The following is a 20704-nucleotide window of genomic DNA, read 5'->3' on the forward strand; positions in this document are numbered from 1 at the left end:
AATCTTACCGTAGCTTCCTCATAGCGTTGGGCGATGAACGTGGAACAGAAATATTCCTATTATGGGATGTAGAAATATGCGATCCATTTCCAGGTTGTATAATAGTATATACGTCCAAATCATGTTGTTTATCGAGTTATTGGTAACGGATTGCTATCCGTTGTGTCTAGCTCGAGTCCTGGGACTATTACCGAGTGATCGGACCGAATTGGAATGAGCACCAGCTTCCATTTCCTGTTTCCGCTCTGGGCGATCCGCCGATCGGCCACCAGATGGCGCTCTTGAACCGTTGGAGAGTTGAGAGGGGATCAACAGTAGATCTCAAGTCTCCGGGGGAGAAATATGATTTCGATCACAGATTTTTGAAATATTGATATCAAAGACGTAGTACGGCGTCTTTGGCAGAATGAGCATGGCGGGGAATGACGTGGTACGGCGTTTTTGGCGACCATAGTGTTAATATTGTGATATTATTCAGGGTACTCCACTATTCTGCCTTTAATATTGTGATATTATTCAGGGTATACTCCAGTATTCTGTCTTTAATATTGTGATATTATTCAGGGTATACTCCAGTATTCTGGATTTAATATTGTGATATTATTCAGTGTATACTCCAGTATTCTGTCTTTAATATTGTGATATTATTCAGGGTACTCTACTATTCTGCTTTTAATATTGTGATATTATTCAGGATAATCCAGTATGCTGTGGTTAATATTGTGATATTATTCAGGATACTACAGTATTCGGTCTTTAATATTGTGATATTATTCATGCTGTGATGTGAATGCCGTCCATGTTAGTTTACCTTCAATGGAGAAGTGCATTAAATAATTTTAATGCAAAAAAGTGTCCTGTTCTTTCATTTCAGCATTGTCTATCACAGAACACATTCCATTGTGGGCAGAGTGTATGCTTGGTTTCATTCCAGCCTTGCCTAAACACCAGCTGATGATTTCACTAATTGGCTCACCTCTTCAACAAACTCACCTGGTGCAATGTATAGTTAAAATGAAAACTTGGCCCACGATGGAATGAGTTTGAGACCCCTGGTCTATCCCTTTCCAAAAAAAAATTTACTTTTACTTTTGAGTATTTAAGTACATTTAAAAGTAGGACTTTTTTACTTTTACTCAAGTGTATTTTTAGCCAGATACTTTGACTTTTACTTGAGTCAGATTTTGAGACAGTACCCATACTTTCACTTAAGTATAATTTCTGGGTACTTTTTACACCCCTGCCGTTTTGTTGTTAGCAAGGTGCTAACTGCTACTACGCCTCATCACAGTTCTATTTCATTCTGGTTTCCGCTCAGCGTCATTCTGCACTAACCTCACTTCGTGCCTAGCACTGAATAAAAAACTCCACAATGTACCTTTACATACCTTCATAAGCAGGTGTGTGGTCACCTACTCGCCTCCTTCTTCACTTTCACCACAAGGAAGTGCCTTGGTATATACCCACACTTGACGAGGTTGTTTAGTCGAAGAAAGTTGATAGGAAAACAGAAGAACAGGAAGATACGTTGACATTATATCTTTATTTTCTCTCTCACTATTTTCGAGAAAATACGGCGATATTGTCTTCGTCACTGGAGTGTCTGGAAGATGATGATCATTCTGACCTCCACCGGCTTTTTTGTATTAGGGGCTCGCGGCGCTGATATACTCCCCAAATGCAGTCCTCCTTGCTGCGGCTGGATGGGTATTGACCTTCCGGTCATACAGCTGGACTGTGGGAGGCACCGGCTGTTGTGAGAAACTGAGTGCTTCCGTGTTGGGTGAGTACGGTTTTGCTTGCGAGCGCTAGTTGTTTGTTAACGCTTGGGGGTTAGCTGACAATTTTTCGGAAGCCGACCCCGGACTGGGGTCCTCTGCTCGGCTTCTTAAGCGGCGGACGGAGGATCTTGGTCTGATGCCCATGATGGTCAACCTAGTGGGCCGCGACCGAGACCTGGTTAAAACCCGGGATTCTCTGGACGAGCAGATGCTTCTCTGTCCCGTGCAGGCCCCATCTTTCACATGAATGTGGAAGTACACCCTAACGAGGAAATGTGGGCATGGATCTTCTTTATCGGTAGTTCCATGCTCAAGTCGGCTGCAGCCCGGATGGGAATTGTGCTGGCTCCGCTGTATGTCTGGTAAATCACTGTTGAAAACTGTGTTTGACATTCTTTTTCTCTTCCCTCTTAGGATGGGGAGGGACTCAGGCGGCGGCCTGTCTGAAGTGTGGCTTATTATGTCGTTGTGTACAGTTCAGGTGATAGCTGCTTAGCTGGCGTGCTAGTTTGTGGCCTACTGTGTTAGCCAGTCAGCTGTTAGCTGCGGCGCTAGCTCGTTGTGTTTACTAGGCTAGTAAACGTTAGCTTGTTGCTATCAGTCGGAGGGCTGTTAGCTTAATGCTACACTGTTGAAACGTTACTGTGACTATAACATGCCTTAAACACTCTACGACGTCATCTTTAGTCGACCCTACACCCGGGTGCCAGTGCCAGCGAGGACTTCATCAACATGGAGAACGGTGGCTGGGTGGCGTAGCGGACATACCCTCGTCACCAACGCAGGAGATGCTGGGTTCGACTCAGTGTCCCGTTAACCAGTGTTGCAGTTCTCTCGGCCGGCGTTCAGGGTGAAGGTAGGAGTCCTGACCGGACTTTAAACACTTCTTCTTTTCTTCCCTTCTAAATGTTTTGTAATAACGATGTTTCCAAAACATGTGTTGCTGCAATACATTGAGGATACGACGCGTGTTGTGTGTGAATTGTCTTGTCACTGGTATAGCTTCTCTCTCTGTAGTAAATCGGCGTTGTTTTTTACATGTGTAAAAATGAACTGGTTTGGTTGTGATGAGAACATGTGTGTTCATGTAACGTTGTACCGTGGGTGAACTCACAACTAAGAGGGTTAGTTAACCTGTGAAGCTATGCTTAGTGACATGTGATTGAGGAATGCATCTTTTTTCTCAGCCTGTGATGACAATGAACAGCATGTTCTCACATTAACAGAGGTGCCTGTTCACCTTGGTCGTATCAAGGGTAAGATAGGAGGGGTGACCCCCCGTTTTCCCTGGGGCTTCCCCCCCCTCCTCTCAGACATGTTTGGTTACAATATATTGTGTCACTGTGTTTGTGGGGATACGATGTAACCCTCAGCTTAAGTTGCTGGGGTTGTGCTTTCCGCTTGAGAAACTATTTTTTCCTAAAGAAAAGGTTGTTTGGTCACTTATCATGTGTGCTTAGTAGATGCTTCATGTAGCATGCTATGACTGTGTCATGCTCTACTTGTCATTACATCGTATCAGGGGTGAGGGGTCGTAAAGGGGTGAACTGGTAATCCTTTCCTCCCCTTTTCTGATTGGTCAGGGGTTAAAACCCCCTGTCCTTCAAGGTTCCTGTCACGTTGCTGTTCGGCACGTTACAGGGTAAGGGGGGGGGGGGGGTTTCCTGGTCCCATGCCCTAAAAGATTGGGCGTGTGCACCGCGGAAATTCCCCCGCCATAGAGTATGTCACTGAGCGCGTCTCTATTGGTAAGACTTCCGTGGGTTGTTCAGGTCCATGTTATGGATCTGTTTCAGGGAGTTGTCAGAGCTCCTCCTCACGAAGCTCCTCCTCAGGGAGAAGTGCCTTCTGTGAGTTCGGACTCTCCTTCCCAGTGAGGGAGCCTCCTCAGAGTTTCAGAGCCTCCTCCTCCTCAGATTGTCAAGGTGAGTAGAACTTCAAAAAAGGAGTTCTGCTCTATTGTGTGTGTATTCGATTCAATTCGATTATTGAGTGTGTATTGGTTCAGTGCCTCCTCCTCGGAGAGCCCTAACCCAAGTGTTACATAGCTCAATGTTGCAATATTTCTTTTCAATCTATACAGCTCGTGTGGGAAGTCTCTCTGGGGATTCCCGTCTCCTCCCTGTGGCGAGGGTGGCGGGATGTAAAAATGAAAATTTTTTACCCTCAGCTGCGTCACGTGGGATTCATGTCAGTCTGTGTTTCTTTCTTTTTTAAATAAAAAGAGGAAAGAGCGTGAAGCACGACGGCTCCTTGTCGTTCTCCCAGGCGACATGGAGGAACAATGTCTGGTGTCTTGTTAGACTATCCATTGATGTGTTTGGGTCTCGACGTGTACATAGTGCTGGCTCGGGGTGTTTCTGATAAGAAACACGCAGGGGGCTAGTACGCCTTGGTTGCTCGTTATTAAAACAGCGTTTTTATAGGGCAACTGGGATGGAGTTTGTCTCTTCCGAGCGCCAGTTTACTAGGTTGTCTCGATGAATTTTCGTTCATATCTGGGGGATGTTAACGGAATAGATCAGAACATAGGTAGAGGGGTCTCACACCCTTGGGGTGGGCCACTGAGCGCGGTACAAATGGGACCGTCTGGGTGGCGCCCTCTTTTCATGTTTTAGATCAACATGCATACCTACCCCCTCTCCTGGAGTGGGCATGTCGGCGTGGTTAGGGCACGGGACTGGTTCTGGTCGCGCTGGTCCAGGTCAGTTAACCCGTTGCCCGCCGGGGACGCAGATCTGCTGTTCTGGTACCCTGAGGGACTTGTGCTTTTTTCGGGGGGGAAAATGCCGGGTCGGCCCGGGTGTCACAGGGTTAGGCGTTATGGAGACCCTTGTTGGGTACACGTTGTACCTGGCACTATCATGAAGGGGCTGGTTCTCCTTTTTTTCGCTCCTCTCTCACGCATGGCGAAGAGGGGGCTGTTGGGGTGGTCTTCTGGACCTCCTCTGGTAACCCTGTGTGCTTCCCGAGCCGCCGGGCCCGGTCCGAAGTAATGTTTCATTGAAACCGTAGGCCTGGAATAACCCTTTTTGGAAACTGAAACACTTGTACTGCGGTATAGCTGGTGTATACCCGCAGGTGTGTTTTGGAGTTTTTCTTGAGGGATTATAGGAACAACCACCGTCTGTGGTACCAAGAGGGTGGTTGATTCCCTGGTGTGTTGGAGCAGAGTCAACTCCCGGGTTACCCGGTTGAGTGTGCCCCTGCACGTTCATGACGTCTGCCAATCGTGTCAGCCTTCTCTGCCTCGACCCCTCTGGGTGGGTTTTTTTTTTATGGAGGCTGTGTCATGGTGCGCAACAATGCCAGCATATGCCCCTTCCGCCGGGGTGCTGTTTTCAGTTGACCCCTTTGGCGCCTGTCTCGTCCGCAGTGCTCCAGGCTCGGGTCTACAGCCTGCTGCCTGGTTTCCCCGGTGCGCTGCCTGCTTCCGTTATGGTTAACCTTTTGAGTGCTTCAAAGTTACGGCCATGCTGACTGCCTGTGTTGCAGGGTCAGTGTGCCAGGCGGCGTACTAGTGGGGGGAAGGGCCCGCTCTTGGAGGGGCCCTGTCCGAATACTCTGGCGATGTGGGGGGCGGTGTCACTAAGTGACCGCCTGGTGAGGTCTTGATGCTTGGCGTCATTGACCTCTCCGGGCCCCCTTTTTTCCAGGGGATCCAGTCCCTTCAGGGGTTCTGGGTCTTCCTTCGCGCTCCGCTGCTACGGCCTTGCCACAGGCTTGAGTTTGCTCTTGACTCCGTGTTTTTGGGGGCAGTAACGAGGGTTGTTCCTTCCGTTCGTTCCCTGGTGGCATGCGGGTTGTGCGTGTGCGTAGTCGTGGGGTCAAGCCACGGTCTGCTCACCCTGTGCGTTGAGTTGCTCGAGTTCCTCTTCGCACGGTCGGATCCGTCTCCCTCCCGTCCTCCAATAGGGAGGGTATCCCTCCATTAGGGAGGGTCGGGGGGCTCGGTCCTCTCCGGTCTGATGGTTGTGGGGGGCCTCAGCGGGGTACATTTGTCGAGCTTCTGGCTTCCGCTCAGCTCCTGTGCAGAATGACACTGAGCGGAAACCAGAATGAAATAGAACATAAGGTTATGTATATAACCAAGTTCTATGAATACTGGTGACGCTCAGCGTCAGGACGCCACTGCGGCCCTTGACCTCGCCTTGTGGTGAAAGTTTGGGAAGGAGGCGAGTAGGTGACCACACACCTGCTTATGAAGGTAAGCGGATAGGGGTGTGGCCAGACGGATGTCGGTATATAAAGGTACATTGTGGAGTTTTTTATTCAGTGCTAGGCACGAAGTGAGGTTAGTGCAGAATGACGCTGAGCGTCACCAGTATTCATAGAACTTGGTTATATACATAACCTTACGTTTTGTTGTTAGCAAGGTGCTAACTACTACACTCCTCATCACCGTTTTGTTGTTAGCAAGGCGCTAACTGCTACTACTCCTCATCACCATTTTGTTGTTAGCAAGGTGCTAACTGATACTATTCCTCATCACCGTTTTGTTGTTAGCAAGGTGCTAACTGCTACTACTCCTCATCACCGTTTGTTGTTAGCAAGGTGCTAACTGCTACTACTCCTCATCACCGTTTGGAAGAGATTCCGCTGTTTAACTTAACATGGCAAGATTCAGCAGAGGGTCATCTGACAATGGCATGCAAATTTCTTGTTAGACGTGGTTATTTCTCATAACACACGCTTGTGATCCCAGAACCCGCCCACAACCGAATTACAATCACTCCGCCAGTTAACGTTTTTAGAAATAAAACCAAGATGGCGGACAATAATCTTTACAAATGGATGTGTTGATATCGTCATAACGACTCATTCAAAAACGATTCTGTCATGTGGAATGTGTTAGTTTCTTACACAATGTTGGATTATGTAATTGGTTGGTCATGACTCATTGTGGAACAAAATATAAATCGCGGGAAGTCTGTTAGATGCCATTCGTCAAAAGGACACTCATTTCACTGTTAATAAAATGTTCAAGCAATCAATCAATCAATCCAATAACACACGCTCACTTCACTGTTAGACGGCATGCTTTGAAGCAGCTCAGAGGTGCATGCCATCTAAGAATGAAGTGAGCGTGTGTTATTGGAATGATTGATTGATTGATTGAACATTTTATTAATGTCCGCCTTGTTTCGAACTGGTTGCTTAGGCGCTCTTTCGAAGTCGGTTATGCTTAGAGTTTATCTTTAGAGCAGGGCGATAGACCACCAGCCCTGATTCCAAACTCCAAACTAAGCATAACCGACATCGAAAGAGGGCGACTTCGAAAGAGGGCCTAAGCATAACCAGTTCGAAACAAGGCGGACATTAATAAAATGTTCAATCAATCAATCGAATAACACACGCTCACTTAAAACAGTGCACCTCCGAGCTGCTTCTATAGAAAGTAGGTTCAAAACAAATAATCTGCCTCCTATAGGGAGGCAAATTCTCTTCTTTTTTTTTAACCTACTTTTTCTGCTGATGGTTTTGTGAATAAATCTCCATTATGCTTCAATTAATGTGTGTTTATTGTATAGCAATAAGGTTGGATGAATTCGGCAATTGTATAAAGATGTAGCACTGTCTATCTGTAATAAAATGTTCAATCAATCAATCAGTCATTCCAATAACACACGCTCACTTCATTCTTACATGGTATGCCTTGAAACACTGCACCTCCAAGCTGCTTCTACACACGAAGGCAACTTCTCTTTTTTTTTTTTGGAACTACTTTTTCTGCGGATGGTTTTGTCAATAAATCTTCAATTAATGTCTGTTTATTGTATAGCAATAAGGTTGGATGAATGCGCCAATTGTATAAAAGACATTACACCACGCACAGTCGTGCGTTATGATAATTAGAGCATGCCTAGGGGGGTCTAACGACCACCCCTAGGCATGCTCTAATTCTCGTAACGCACTCCTGCGCGTGATGTAATGCTTAACCACACACTGGAAGACACTACCGAAGGAAACAATCTCAAGTGTTTTTGACGACTGTGAGTTTGTTGAGATTACTCTGTTTCAGTGGTTGTACTGTTTTATTGCTAATGCTTCCCCATTTAGGCTAATGTCACTTATGGTCATCATAACGTTGCTACCATCAATGGTTCTTAATGGTTTGTAAACACAATGTGTTCAAGCCAATCAGCAACACCCGCTGAATCATGTGACTGAGTTGCCTGCGTTGAGCTGCGGCACTAAAAAAGTACAATGACACTCCCCTGACTAAAAGTATAATGGAGCTCTATGGAGAAACCATGGCACTCCCCTGACTAAAAGTATAATGGAGCTCTATGGAGAAACCATGGCACTCCCCTGACTAAAAGTGTAATGGAGCTCTATAGAACAAGTTCAGTAACATCGATAGCTGACAGAAAAAACACTTGGGCTCAAGTTGTTCCCTAGCAATGCAATTCCGCCGAAAAGGTATAGATGTCATTAAATAAAATAAATAAAAATAAAAACCTAAAATGTTTACTTAAATACAGTACTTGTGTAAAAGTTACTTCCCACCTCTGTCACTATGTGAGAGTTTATAAGGAGAAATGTGAAAAGTTGAATTCCTATACATACTTTATTAATTAATATTGGGGTCAAGTTCCGGTTTTTCATTTGAAAATAATTGCTTATTCAACTAAATCCCAAGTTAGCTCTCTCACGCACAGTACATATCATTAACACGTTGGGTTGATGGTGAGTACAGAATCCTCACACATTACAAGTCTCATTCATATCAACATAGTCAAATCCATCATCACTCTTACTCTCTCTTCAGCCATCATTATCATCATCACAATTATCATCAGAATGGAAACCGTCAATAATATAGCCTATAACAACGCCAATATCTATTTCATTACTGTCACATTGTCCTCTTACTTAAAGGAACATGCCAACATTTTGGGAAATTAGCTTACCGTCTTCTCCAGAGAGAGTCAAAAAGATTCAGTGCGTTCAGTAGAAAGCTATCTGGCTGCAAATTAGCCTAGCTTAGCACAATGAATGGAAGCGGACATGGCCGGTTAGCCTAGGCATTGTCCAACTAACACTAAGCTATAGGCTAACGTGCAGCCAGATAGCTTTCTACTGAACGCACAGAGAGGAAACTGGTATCTATCTTCTTGTCTCTCTCTGGAGAAGACGGTAAGCTAATTTCCCAAAATGTTGGCGTGTTCCTTTAACCGTGAATTCAGTATCATTCCTGCATATGATGTCTTACAAATAGAGCACACACACAGGTAATGTTGACACACTGTTCACAAATGTTAGTTCACAAATACTCCCCCGGCACTCACATGATAACACATGGAAGTAATACACCCCACCCTATAGGACATTTAGAAGCTATTGATAGACAGCTACCGAAGGCATTTTAAAACATTATAACTTGATGGAATATGCTTATGAGGACATTTATAGATACACTAATTCATAAACATGGATTTTAATCACATATTAATTATTTGAGTAATTATTGAACATTAATGCATACAAATGTGTGATAATTTATCAAGTATAGATGGTGCTCTGTACAAAGGTCAATATCTATTATTTATTTAACAGAGTGCATTTACTGAAAACCATTAATACACCAATAAACAAGGGCTAACTATCAAGTCTATGATATATATACTATATAAATACATTTATAATATATATATATATAGATTTTAAGTATACATTATCAATAATTTCACAAGTTAATGACTGATTAATCAGGATTTTTATACATAGTACTCAATAAATACTACTTATAAATATAGCGTAACATTTTAAAACACATACTTTCACTTGGGAAATCAGCATTAAAATCCATGTTCATTGATTGATTGATCATGTATTTATTTATTTATTGGTTTGTTGATTTACAGACATGGACAATGCATCAAGTTCTAATGTTTTGCAAAGCAATGGTGAACTATTTGTTGAACATTTATAAAATGTATAAAACTTAGAAGTCTTATTCATAGTATTATCATGTTCTGCCATACAATATGGTGTCATTTAATGATAACCATCTAGTATTTAATTACAATCACATAATGTTTGTGACCAAGACGTCTGTGATCAAATATATGAACGGGGGGGGGGGGGGGGGGGGTTATTGTAAAAATGTGACCCTGTCCTCCACAAAGTGAGCGTCATTGGCGAGGCTTTATAAACAGATTGAATGGGGGGCCTCTCTGATGTCAAAGATGTAGGCGTGACCTATGGTAAGCCTACACATCCATCTACAAGCTCTGATTCATATACTGTACACACACTAGCTCTTTGTGATTATCTAGATACAATATCTTGCTTATATCAATCAATTTGCAGCCATTGAATCATGACAACTATAAGTTTTGTTAGCTTTGTCAGAAGCACCAGGCCTTCTTCTGTGCTTCTAATGAAGTGATGTTCTATGCGTCAGTGCTTTTAGTCATATTAAAAGCATACCTCCGCATGCTATTTCCAGTTAGAAATGACACTAACGTTCCTAAGGTGCAAACATACTTAATGTACTTAGACAAAGTAAAGTGCTACTCTCCCATTTCCATAGATTTACATGCTGACAACGAGGCATACTGGCATCATCAAGAAATATACACAGCACCTTAAATATAGTATATTCAGTCCAGAATCTGTCTACATTCCATTTCGTAGTGCTACATTAGTCGAACAGTTTCTCCAAAGTGCTTTAGCTAGATAATTATAGTACATTGGCCGGCCTGTACCATACACATGAAACAGTTTAAAGTTACATTTGCGTATGTGTGTGCGTGTGCGTGTGCGTGTGCGTCTGTGTGTGTGTGTGTGTGTGCGTGTGTGTGTGTGTGTGTGTGCGTGTGCATGTGTGTGTGTGTGCATGCGTGCGTGTGTGTGTGTGTGCGTGCGTGCGTGTGTGCGTGTGCGTGTGTGTGTGTGTGTGTGTGTGCGTTTGACAGGGGAAGTTTGTTGGCTCCTCCAAATTATCCCACATATTCCATTATCTCTCTCTCTATATATCTCTCTCTCTATCTCTCTCTCCATCTCTATCTTTTTCTCTCTCCCTCCATAACTAGGCAGAGATAATGTTTTGGGGTCACCTTTTTTTAATGAATGTGTGTGTGTGCGTACGTGCGTTGCGCATGAACGCGTGTCCGCACAGCATGTACGTGTGTGTGTGTGTGTGTGTGTGTGTGTGGTGTGCACGTGTGTCTGTGTCATGGCTGTGTGGGTCGTGCACGCCCACCGGTACACAGTGGGAGTAAAGCCGTGTGTGGTGTGCCCTTTTAGCGTATGCATAAATACATAAAAACCCTCTCTCTAAACTGTACAGCGTTCCGCGTAGGCCGCCCGCCCGCTCACACGTTGCTGATGCGCACGCTGAGCGGGCTACTGTCTCGGACCCTCCCCGCGCGCTCCTCCCCTCTGTCCCTGTAGCTCTGCTCCAGGCGGATCTTCTCCGGGTCCGAGCTCTCCGTCGCCGCGATGCCCCCCGACCCCCCGTTGCCCTGGTAACCGTGCTGATGAGGGCCGCCACCGGACGTCTGGAAGACGGGCGTGGATTTGGTCTTGGCCACCTTGTCGAAGAAGGCGAAGTCGGCCACGTACTTCCCAGAGGGGGACAGGGAGATGACGGGCGGGAACTCGTAGCCCCAGAGGATCTCGTCGGGCAGGTAGGAGGTGCGGACCTGGCACGTGGCCGAGGTGGGCTCCACCGTGGCACTCATGATCACCAGCAGCTCGAAGTCGGCCAGCTCCGGGTCCGTCCAGCCGCCGCCTGGGGGGGGGGAGAGGAGAGAGGGATGGAAGAGAATCAAGAATCAAGAATCAAGAGGTTTATTTGTCACATACATACCAGGGCATACAGTGAAATGTGGGTGGTCATGCCCGTGTCGATTGTGCAAAATACAATAATAAAAATAGGCATAGAAAAAATAAATAAAATAGGTAGGACACAAAAGTTAATGCTAAGTTCCTGAGAAACTGGTTCCTATGTACACTACTATACAATATACAATTTACAATTTTAATAAGCGTTAAGGTCCCCCTATAGGGGACTTTTCTTTTATTTATCATAAATCGATCAATAGAGACCGTATTAGATCCCCAATTATCATATCATGTGCAAAGATTTTCGAGATCGCCAAATGATTGACGGAGCTAGAGCCCCGGGAGTCGGGGGTGGTAATGTGTACTTTTGCGTACTTTGGGGCATGCCTCACATATCGGCATGTAACTCGAGAACCGCGGAACGGATTTTGTCACCTGAAAGGGCAATCGACAGGCAACAAATAGGGCTTTAATTCTATCTATATATTGTATTAAAAGAAATGCACACCCGAGCCACTAGAGGTCGGCAAAGAATCGTCCACATGTGGGTCCTTGGATGTTAAGAGGTCAATGTTTTTAAATATTTTTTTTTGTAGCCAAGAGTAAAGACCATAACCCTATCAAAAACAGTAGTCAAAGTGTATATTTTCATTTTTACCAATGTTTTATACGATTGATCGGAAATACAAATTTATCTGAAAATGCTAATTATCGTAGAAACCGCAAGGAAATGACAAAATCCAGATTCAATCCTGCCATTGGAAAGAGGAGCATTTTCCCTATCCATAGATGTATGATTTAGCCATAATAAGGTCAAGGTCAAGTTCAAGGTCAAATATGAATTTATAATTAAAATCTATTATCATTAATTACTGTATCTACAAATCCTTCTGTTTAATCATCTTCCCGCGGTTCATTTGCTTAGATTTTTTGTACACATGATCTCAATAAGGTGGTGAATGAGCTCAGTGAGCATTTTCTTCTACCCGTATACATTTTTGATCAAAGATGCAAAAATCATAAATCATCATTTATATTCTCCTTTGTTTCATCACAATTTACTCAAGCCTAGTAACAGACACAATATTTCTGACACTGGAAATACATACCCCCAGGTCCCTAGATGTTCCTTGATACCAAGAACATGCAAATTGACCTTGCAGAAGTGGAGCAATCTTCCATTTACTTAGGCATGTACCTTTAGGCGAAATACGGCTTACAGCTTATCAGGTTAACTCCGCCATTTTTATACTTAATGTATCTAAACCATACTATACAATACCTCCTTCCTTTAAAGTGACTTTTCCATTATTTAAAGTGACATTTTGTTTAAAGTGATCGTTTTAGCGGTTGCCGCATGTGTGTGTGTGTGTGTGTGTGTGTGTGTGTGTGTGTGTGTGTGTGTGTGTGTGTGTGTGTGTGTGTGTGTGTATGTGCGTGCGTGCATGCGTGCGTGCGTGCGTGCGTGCGTGCGTGCGTGCGTGCGTGCGTGCATGCGTGGGTGCGTGCGTGCGTGCGTGCGTGCATGCGTGCGTGCGTGCGTGTGTGTGTGTGTGCTTGTGTATGTACTTGTGAGTGGAGAGTTCAGTGTTCAGTGTTCTGATGGCCTGGGGGAAGAAGCTATGGGGAACGGAGAGGAGGAAAGAGAGGGGGACCAAGAGGGAGAGATGTTTTATTATTGTGTAGCCTACTAACCCTGTTCTGGTATACCATTGTATTATTTAAGTACAATGGGGGTAGCCTACCAATACATAATAATAATAATTATTATTATATATTTGATTTGTAGGGATGCTTTATATTTATGGAACAAATCTCAAGAACATAAAAACCAGTAAGAGAGTAAAAAAAGAAAAAAAGAACATGAAATAAGTAGGACTAAAACTAGTAAAAGAGTAGAAGAACATAAAATGTGTGGAGCTAAAACTAGATAAAAAATCAACAAAAGGCTAGATTAAAAAGATGTGTTTTGAGGTCCTTGATGACCTAACTTTCATCACGGTAATACCATGGCAAATTATTCATACAGTGGCCGGTACTATGGTAAAACCGGAATCACCACCATACTACCATGACACTTTTCCGTAAGGGCACTCCCTACTGGACCCTCAGTCCCAGTCCTACCCTCAGTCCCTCAGTCCCAGTCCTACCCTCGGTCCCAGTCCTAACCTCAGTCTTTCAGTCCCAGTCCTACCCTCAGTCCCTCGGTCCCAGTCCTACCCTCGGTTCCAGTCCTACCCTCAGTCCCTCAGTCCCAGTCCTACCCTCGGTCCCAGTCCTACCCTCAGTCTCTCAGTCCCAGTCCTACCCTCTGTCCCAGTCCTACCCTCGGTCCCAGTCCTACCCTCAGTCTCTCAGTCCCAGTCCTACCCTCTGTCCCAGTCCTACCGTCAGTCCCAGTCCTACCCTCAGTCCCTCAGTCCCAGTCCTACCCTCAGTCCCAGTCCTACCCTCAGTCCTTCAGTCCCAGTCCTACCCTCAGGGCCCTTTCTCACTCACCATTCGGGGTCAAATCAGCCGCGGATCGCACCAGAAAAGGGTGTGTCATTCATTCATTCATTCTACTGAGAATGCTCCCCCCCGTCCCCCGGGACGCTGACTCGCTCCAAACCTGGACCGCTGAAATAGGTGGTCTCGGGTGCGCGCTAGTGGGAGCGGGGGGTGTGACACACACAACGTCGTTACTGTAATGCTTTCATGCTTGCTTGAATTTTGGGCAGATAAAAACACACAGCAACAACTGGACAATACCCACAAAAACTATATTTATGGGCAATTTGCGAGTTCAGACCTCAACCAAACAAGCATGTGGAGCCTCACAGCTCAGTGGATGAAAACATGAAGCCATGTTACAAAGCACAACACTTCCCTGGCTCGCATTAGGCCTGGCAATTTTGTTTGCCATTGCTACAGTATGTCTATACATTGGTTTCTTGTTCGAATGCATTTATTTCTATTAGTGGTGCCCAACCAGTCGGCCGTGGTCGACCGGTAGATTAATGACATGCGAGTGATGGGCTAATGTTAACTGCTGAACAGCTGCTGAACAGGCTAAGCTAACTAGCGTTAGCGTAAGCTAACTAGCGTTAGCTTAGCGTTAACCCTGGGAAACGCTCAAGCGGACTGCACGACACCAGTTCCATTTGTGAGAAAAGGGGGGTGGGTTATATTGACAAGGCTTGACAACAGAGGTTCAAATATAACTTCATATTTATTGGTTATTTGTTTCTTTTATATCAGCATCCAGTCTCCACCGCCATGTTAACACTCTTCCTGTGTTTACATTTTCGAGTGTGACATCATCGCCTACGGCAAGCTTACACGCTCAAAACGCAAACCGTAAACAAAACCCAGAGCGCACCAAGACTGAGTGTGTACGCAAACTAGAGGGGGGAGAGGGAGGGGGGAAGTTCGCACCCAAGTACAGAACGAGGACGGAACGGACTGGAACGGACCCGAATGGTGAGTGAGAAAGCACCCTCAGTCCCAGTCCTACCCTCAGTCCCAGTCCTACCCTCAGTCCCTCGGTCCCAGTCCTACCCTCAGTCCCAGTCCTACCCTCGGTCCCAGTCCCAGTCCTACCCTCAGTCCCAGTCCTACCCTCAGTCCCAGTCTCCTACCTTCTGCCCCAGTCCTACCCTCGGTCCAAGTCCTACCCTCGGTCCAAGTCCTACCCTTGGTCCCAGTCCTACCCTCGGTCCAAGTCCTACCCTCGGTCCCAGTCCTACCCTCGGTCCCAGTCCTACCCTCGGTCCTAGTCCTACCCTTGGCCGCCCAGGCCCGCAGTGGGCTGTTGTCGTCGATGACGTGGTAGAAGGTGAGGGGGAGGATGAGGAAGGGGCTGTCGCTGGACGTGTCCACCTGGAAGGGCACGTTCCTCTGGTCCAGTCGCACCGTCTCCCCCTCCTTGGTCAGCGACGTCTGCAGCAGCTTCCCCGTCACCTGGAGGAGATCAGTGGAGTTGATTATGGGACCTTTACATACGCATTGCAGACATTCAGAGCTTACCGTTACAAGGTATATAATATAGACCTGTTCGCTGTACACGTCAGATTCGGTGTGCGCGCATCAATGCGGCAAAAGGAACGTAATCCTGGTCAGAACGGGGCAGACTACAATATATTTGCATTTGTTAGCCATGCTAGCGATCTAAAAATCAATCCATGTCAAAGCTAGATGTGTCAAAGTCAAGTTAGACCGCGCTCTCAGTATCTAACACTGGGTGCTGAAATCCCAAACATTATGAAGAAAAAGGCGAAGGCCGGACCAGCACTCTCAGATTTTTATTTTTTTTTTAATTTAATGGCAGCCTATAATACAGACATGTTTCGGAACGTGTTCCTTCTTCAGTGTAATAGGCTAGCAGTGATAGCTTGTAAAAATGGGAGCTATATACCATGAGGGCAGGAAGTGACATCATAGAGGTGAGAGTCAACTTTGACCTCCAGAGTAAGGATTTGATAATGTAGCATGTTGAAAACAAATATATACCAGAAACTAAAATAAGCCTATAGCAAACACCAAATTCTATGAGCAAAGAAAAACAACAACAGAAAGGAAACCTTTCACCATTTGTAAAATAACAGTAATGCTAATATACTCATGATAATAAAAGTAATAAAAGTCACTTGTAGGAAACAGGATCACAACTTTTTTCATTCATTCCCTTTGGTACGATGCCATTAATCAAATGAATATAGTAACCTGTCTCCCCCTCTAGAGGGCATTGTAGATTAACAAGTCCCTTAAACAATAAGAATGCATTAGGATAAATAGAGAGATATGGTACACCCTTAAGAGAGGACAAAGTGGAGCTAATCACTCAATTGTACACTTGCAATGTCAGTAATGGTGTAAATCTCCGGGGCCGATGAACTTTTCTTGCATACTCCTCCGTGGTGGAAGAGGGCCGTCTGGAAACATCTTCTACGGAGGGAGCACAGCGGAGACATCTCCTTCTTAGGTCGGTCTCTGGGCTGCCAAATAGGCTTGCGGGAGTGCAGGGGGCACCAAGTGTGTAGACAGTCCCGTTCGTCTCCTCGTCTCCAGCATCTCTTATGCCGCTCGGTGGCTTGCCAATAAGCAGGCCCCTCTGGATGATGGCGTCCTGCCAATAGTTAGTAAGGGTCACGCCATGGAGTAGCTACGAGGCTCTCTCTGCTTCAGGCAAGAATGGGACTCGTGACTCCATCGTTGTAGCTACGAAAGCTGATGTATATCCACTAGGGACAGGGTGAACTGTAAACTCTGGAGCTGCAGGTCTCTAAGCTACCAAAGTAGCTATGTATCAAAGTCAAGTTAGACCGCGCTCTCAGTATCTAACACTGGGTGCTGAAATCCCAAACATTATGAAGAAAAAGGCAAAGGCCGGACCAGCACTCTCAGATTTAAATTTTTTTTTATTTAATGGCAGCCTATAATACAGACATGTTTCGGAACGTGTTCCTTCTTCAGTGTAATAGGCTAGCAGTGATAGCTTGTAAAAATGGGAGCTATATACCATGAGGGCAGGAAGGGACTTGTTAATCTACAATGCCCTCTAGAGGGGGAGACAGGTTACTATATTCATTTGATTAATGGCATCGTACCAAAGGGAATGAATGAAAAAAGTGACTTTTATTATTTTTATTATCATGAGTATATTATCATTACTATTATTTTACAAATGGTGAAAGGTTTCCTTTCTGTTGTTGTTTTTCTTTGCTCATAGAATTTGGTGTTTGCTATAGGCTTATTTTAGTTTCAGGTATATATTTGTTTTCAACATGCTACATTATCAAGTCCTTACTCTGGAGGTCAAAGTTGACTGGCATTCCCAAGCTCACCTCTATGATGTCACTTCCTGCCCTCATGGTATATAGCTCCCATTTTTACAAGCTATCACTGCTAGCCTATTACACTGAAGAAGGAACACGTTCCGAAACATGTCTGTATTATAGGCTGCCATTAAATACAATTTTTTTTAAATCTGAGAGTGCTGGTCCGGCCTTCGCCTTTTTCTTCAAAGCTAGATGTGTAAAAGGTGAAAGACTCACTCTCACAGCCGTGCTGATTTGGCTAAATGACATCCAGCCGTTTTCGTTTGAAACAACTTCTAGTCAGGAGAGTGTCATGGTTTCTCCATAGAGCCCCATCGTGCCTCTTTTAGCGCAGAAGCTCGCGTAGGTCCGGGGAAACTCAGTCACGTGACTCAGTTGGTATTGCTGATTGGCTCAAACACGGTATGTTTGTATAGACCACTGCACTTCCGTGTTACATTGAGCTTATGGAGGAGAGAGCGGGGGGAGAAAATTAATGAATGTGAACTCATGCGCAGATTGATGAACCTAGATCTCTGGACAATCCAGAGAGACTCCATGGACAATCTGTGCATGCGTAGTTCGGGAGTAGGTGCGGGAAAGTGACTATAGCTCGGCCGATAAAGTGCTGATCGACTTGGGATTGGTCTCTCCGTGTTCAGGAGACTCCGGCGTATATAAAGGTCTATTGGATCATGTCTCCAGCACCCCCACAGCCGTACCTACAGGCTACATCCACTTAATGTCAAGGCTCTCATCCACATTCATTCATTTTCTCCCCCCGCTCTAGAATAGCGGAAGTGTTGCGGTGGTCTATTCAGCGAACAGGTATATTTGTTACAAGAGAAAACATGTTGGAAAGCGAGAGAGAGAGAGGGATGTGTGCGTGCGTGCGTGCGTGCGTGCGTGCGTGCGTGCGTGCGTGCGTGCGTGCGTGCATGCGTGCGTGCGTGTGCGTGTGTGTGTGTGTACCTGGCAGCCCAGCAGCAGACTCTTGCGCATGTTGGCCACCCGCACCATGAGGCAGGGCCGGCCCTCGTTAGTGGACACCACCGCATGCTGGCTGAACTTCACTGTCTCTCCGCGCTTCTTTGGACGGGCCACCTGAGCAGGACCAAACCAGAACCGGTCTAAATCTTTTCAGTTGCAAAGCACCTCTATAATGGTAAATGGTCTGCATTTATAGAACAGCTTTTATCCAAAGTGCTTTACAATTTGTTCCTCACATTTTACCAACTCACTCACACATTCACACACCGACGGCGGTGCCAACCTGCTCATCGGGAGCAATTAGGGGTTAAGTGTCTTGCTCAAGGACACTTCGACACGCTGCCCAGGAGGAGCGGGAATCAAACCGGGAACCTCCAGATTACCAGATGACTGTTCTACCTCCTGAGCCACTGTTGCCCCCCTCTATGCAGTGGTGGGAAGTAACTAAGTACTTTTACTCAAGTACTGTACTTAAGTACAATTTCGAGCTACTTGTACTTTACGTGAGTATTTTCATTTTAGGGAACTTTATACTTTTACTCCACTACATTTATCTGAACACATCAGTTACTAGTTACTTTGAAGAAAAAGATTTTGCATTGAAAACATGGCAAACATGTATGAAGATTATATACTTTCACATTTGAAGCCTGTCAACAAAGAGGACATAATCAGAGCAGCATAACTGGACCACATACCACTTTAACATAACCTTTAATCAGAGCAGCATAACTGGACCACATACCACTTTAACATAACCTTTAATCAGAGCAGCATAACTGGACCACATACCACTTTAGCATAACCTTTAATCAGAGCAGCATAACTGGACCACATACCACTTTAGCATAACCTTTAATCAGAGCAGCATAACTGGACCACATACCACTTTAACATAACCTTTAATCAGAGCAGCATAACTGGACCACATACCACTTTAACATAACTTTTAATCAGAGCAGCATAACTGGACCACATACCACTTTAACATAACTTTTAGAGGTCAATGGATCAAGGTTTGAATGCTCCCAAGCACTGGAATACCAGAGTCAGGGCCGCCTCAGGGGGTGTGCGAGCAGTGCGGTCGTACAGGGCCTCGCGGGAAGGGGGGCCTCGCACAGAAAAATTTAAATTTAAAAAAATTTAAATAAATTATTTATTATTTATTTTATTATTATTATTATTTTTTTTTTTTTTTTTTTTGTGAGGCCCCCCTTCCCGCGAGGCCCTTTTTCATCACAGACCTAAAATCTAGTTTTGCTTATATGCTTATATATTTCACATTAGACACGTTTGTAGAATGTGTCTGACTTGTTCCTGGCTCTGCGGCTCTGCAGCAGACATACTCACTATTGGAGCTCTGGGGCTCTGCAGCAGACATACTATTGGTTTCAACGAAGGGAGGGGTTACATGTGTATAGTCGGCCGGCGTGCGTCAGCTGCGTTTGACTATTTCGCACGTGCAGCATTGGAGGTTATGCTTATGCCAGCCAAGACGAAGAGGACGGTCGTTCGGCAGATGGACTGAAGATGAAAGTTGTTGCATGTTAGACAGTTCAGTCAGGCTAGCCATGTCGGCTTAGCTAAAGGCAGGGACAGCTAGTTAGCTTTAGCTACGTTATAATATCGAGTGCTAACGTGTGGTTCAGTCGGGATAGCCATGTTGGCTAGTAGCTAGCTTAGCTAAAGGCTAACTAGCGTTGGCTAACCATTGTTATGCCAAGCATTGTTATGCCAAGATGAAGAGGACGGTCGTTCGGCAGATGAACTTCGTCAACTCCACGCGGTTGTCTCCATCCTCTTAGACGTTTGGTGAGTTTTTAATGCACTCTATTCTATTCCCGCCGTTGATATCTCTCTCTCTCTCTCTCTCTCGGGCCGGCTAGCTATCATGGCTAAGGCTAACATTATGTTGGCTAACGTTATGTTGAGCCAAGCGGGCCGGCTAGCTAACGTAGCTAACGTTATATTGAGCCAAACGGGCCGACTAGCTGTTGTAGCTAATGTTATATTGAGCCAAAGCGGGCCGGCTAGCTAACGTAGAATGTTATATTGAGCCAAACGGGCCGGCTAGCTGTTGTAGCTAATGTTATATTGAGCCAAGCGGGCCGGCTAGCTAACGTAGCTAAAGTGATATTGAGCCAAACGGGCCGGCTAGCTGTTGTAGCTAATGTTATATTGAGCCAAGCGGGCCGGCTAGCTAACGTAGCGTACTAATTTATCTGGGTATTTCTTCCACCACTGCCTATGACTGGCAATGTCAAAAACTCACTCACTGGCTCACTATGCAATAGGGAGGTGTAGTGGTTACCTCATTGCCGCTTTTCGTGTTCCACCCTC

General features: G+C 45.2%; 1 protein-coding gene across 1 annotated transcript in view; it reads right to left on the reverse strand.

Annotated features, from left to right (window-relative positions):
• Positions 1–11104: 11104 nt before the first annotated feature.
• Positions 11105–20704, reverse strand: part of LOC311247805 (ATP-sensitive inward rectifier potassium channel 10-like) — a gene marked incomplete at both ends in the record, with an annotated part of 177077 nt that continues 167477 nt past the window's right edge. The window contains 3 exons of the mRNA XM_084338802.1: positions 11105–11523; positions 15341–15518; positions 18347–18478. Coding sequence (XP_084194928.1) covers positions 11105–11523; positions 15341–15518; positions 18347–18478 — 729 coding nt within the window. The remainder of the gene's footprint in view (positions 11524–15340; positions 15519–18346; positions 18479–20704) is intronic.

Source organism: Notolepis coatsorum (genome assembly GCF_963971535.1).
Source record: "Notolepis coatsorum genome assembly, contig: SCAFFOLD_205, whole genome shotgun sequence".
In the NCBI taxonomy this organism is placed as follows: Eukaryota; Metazoa; Chordata; class Actinopteri; order Aulopiformes; family Paralepididae; genus Notolepis; species Notolepis coatsorum.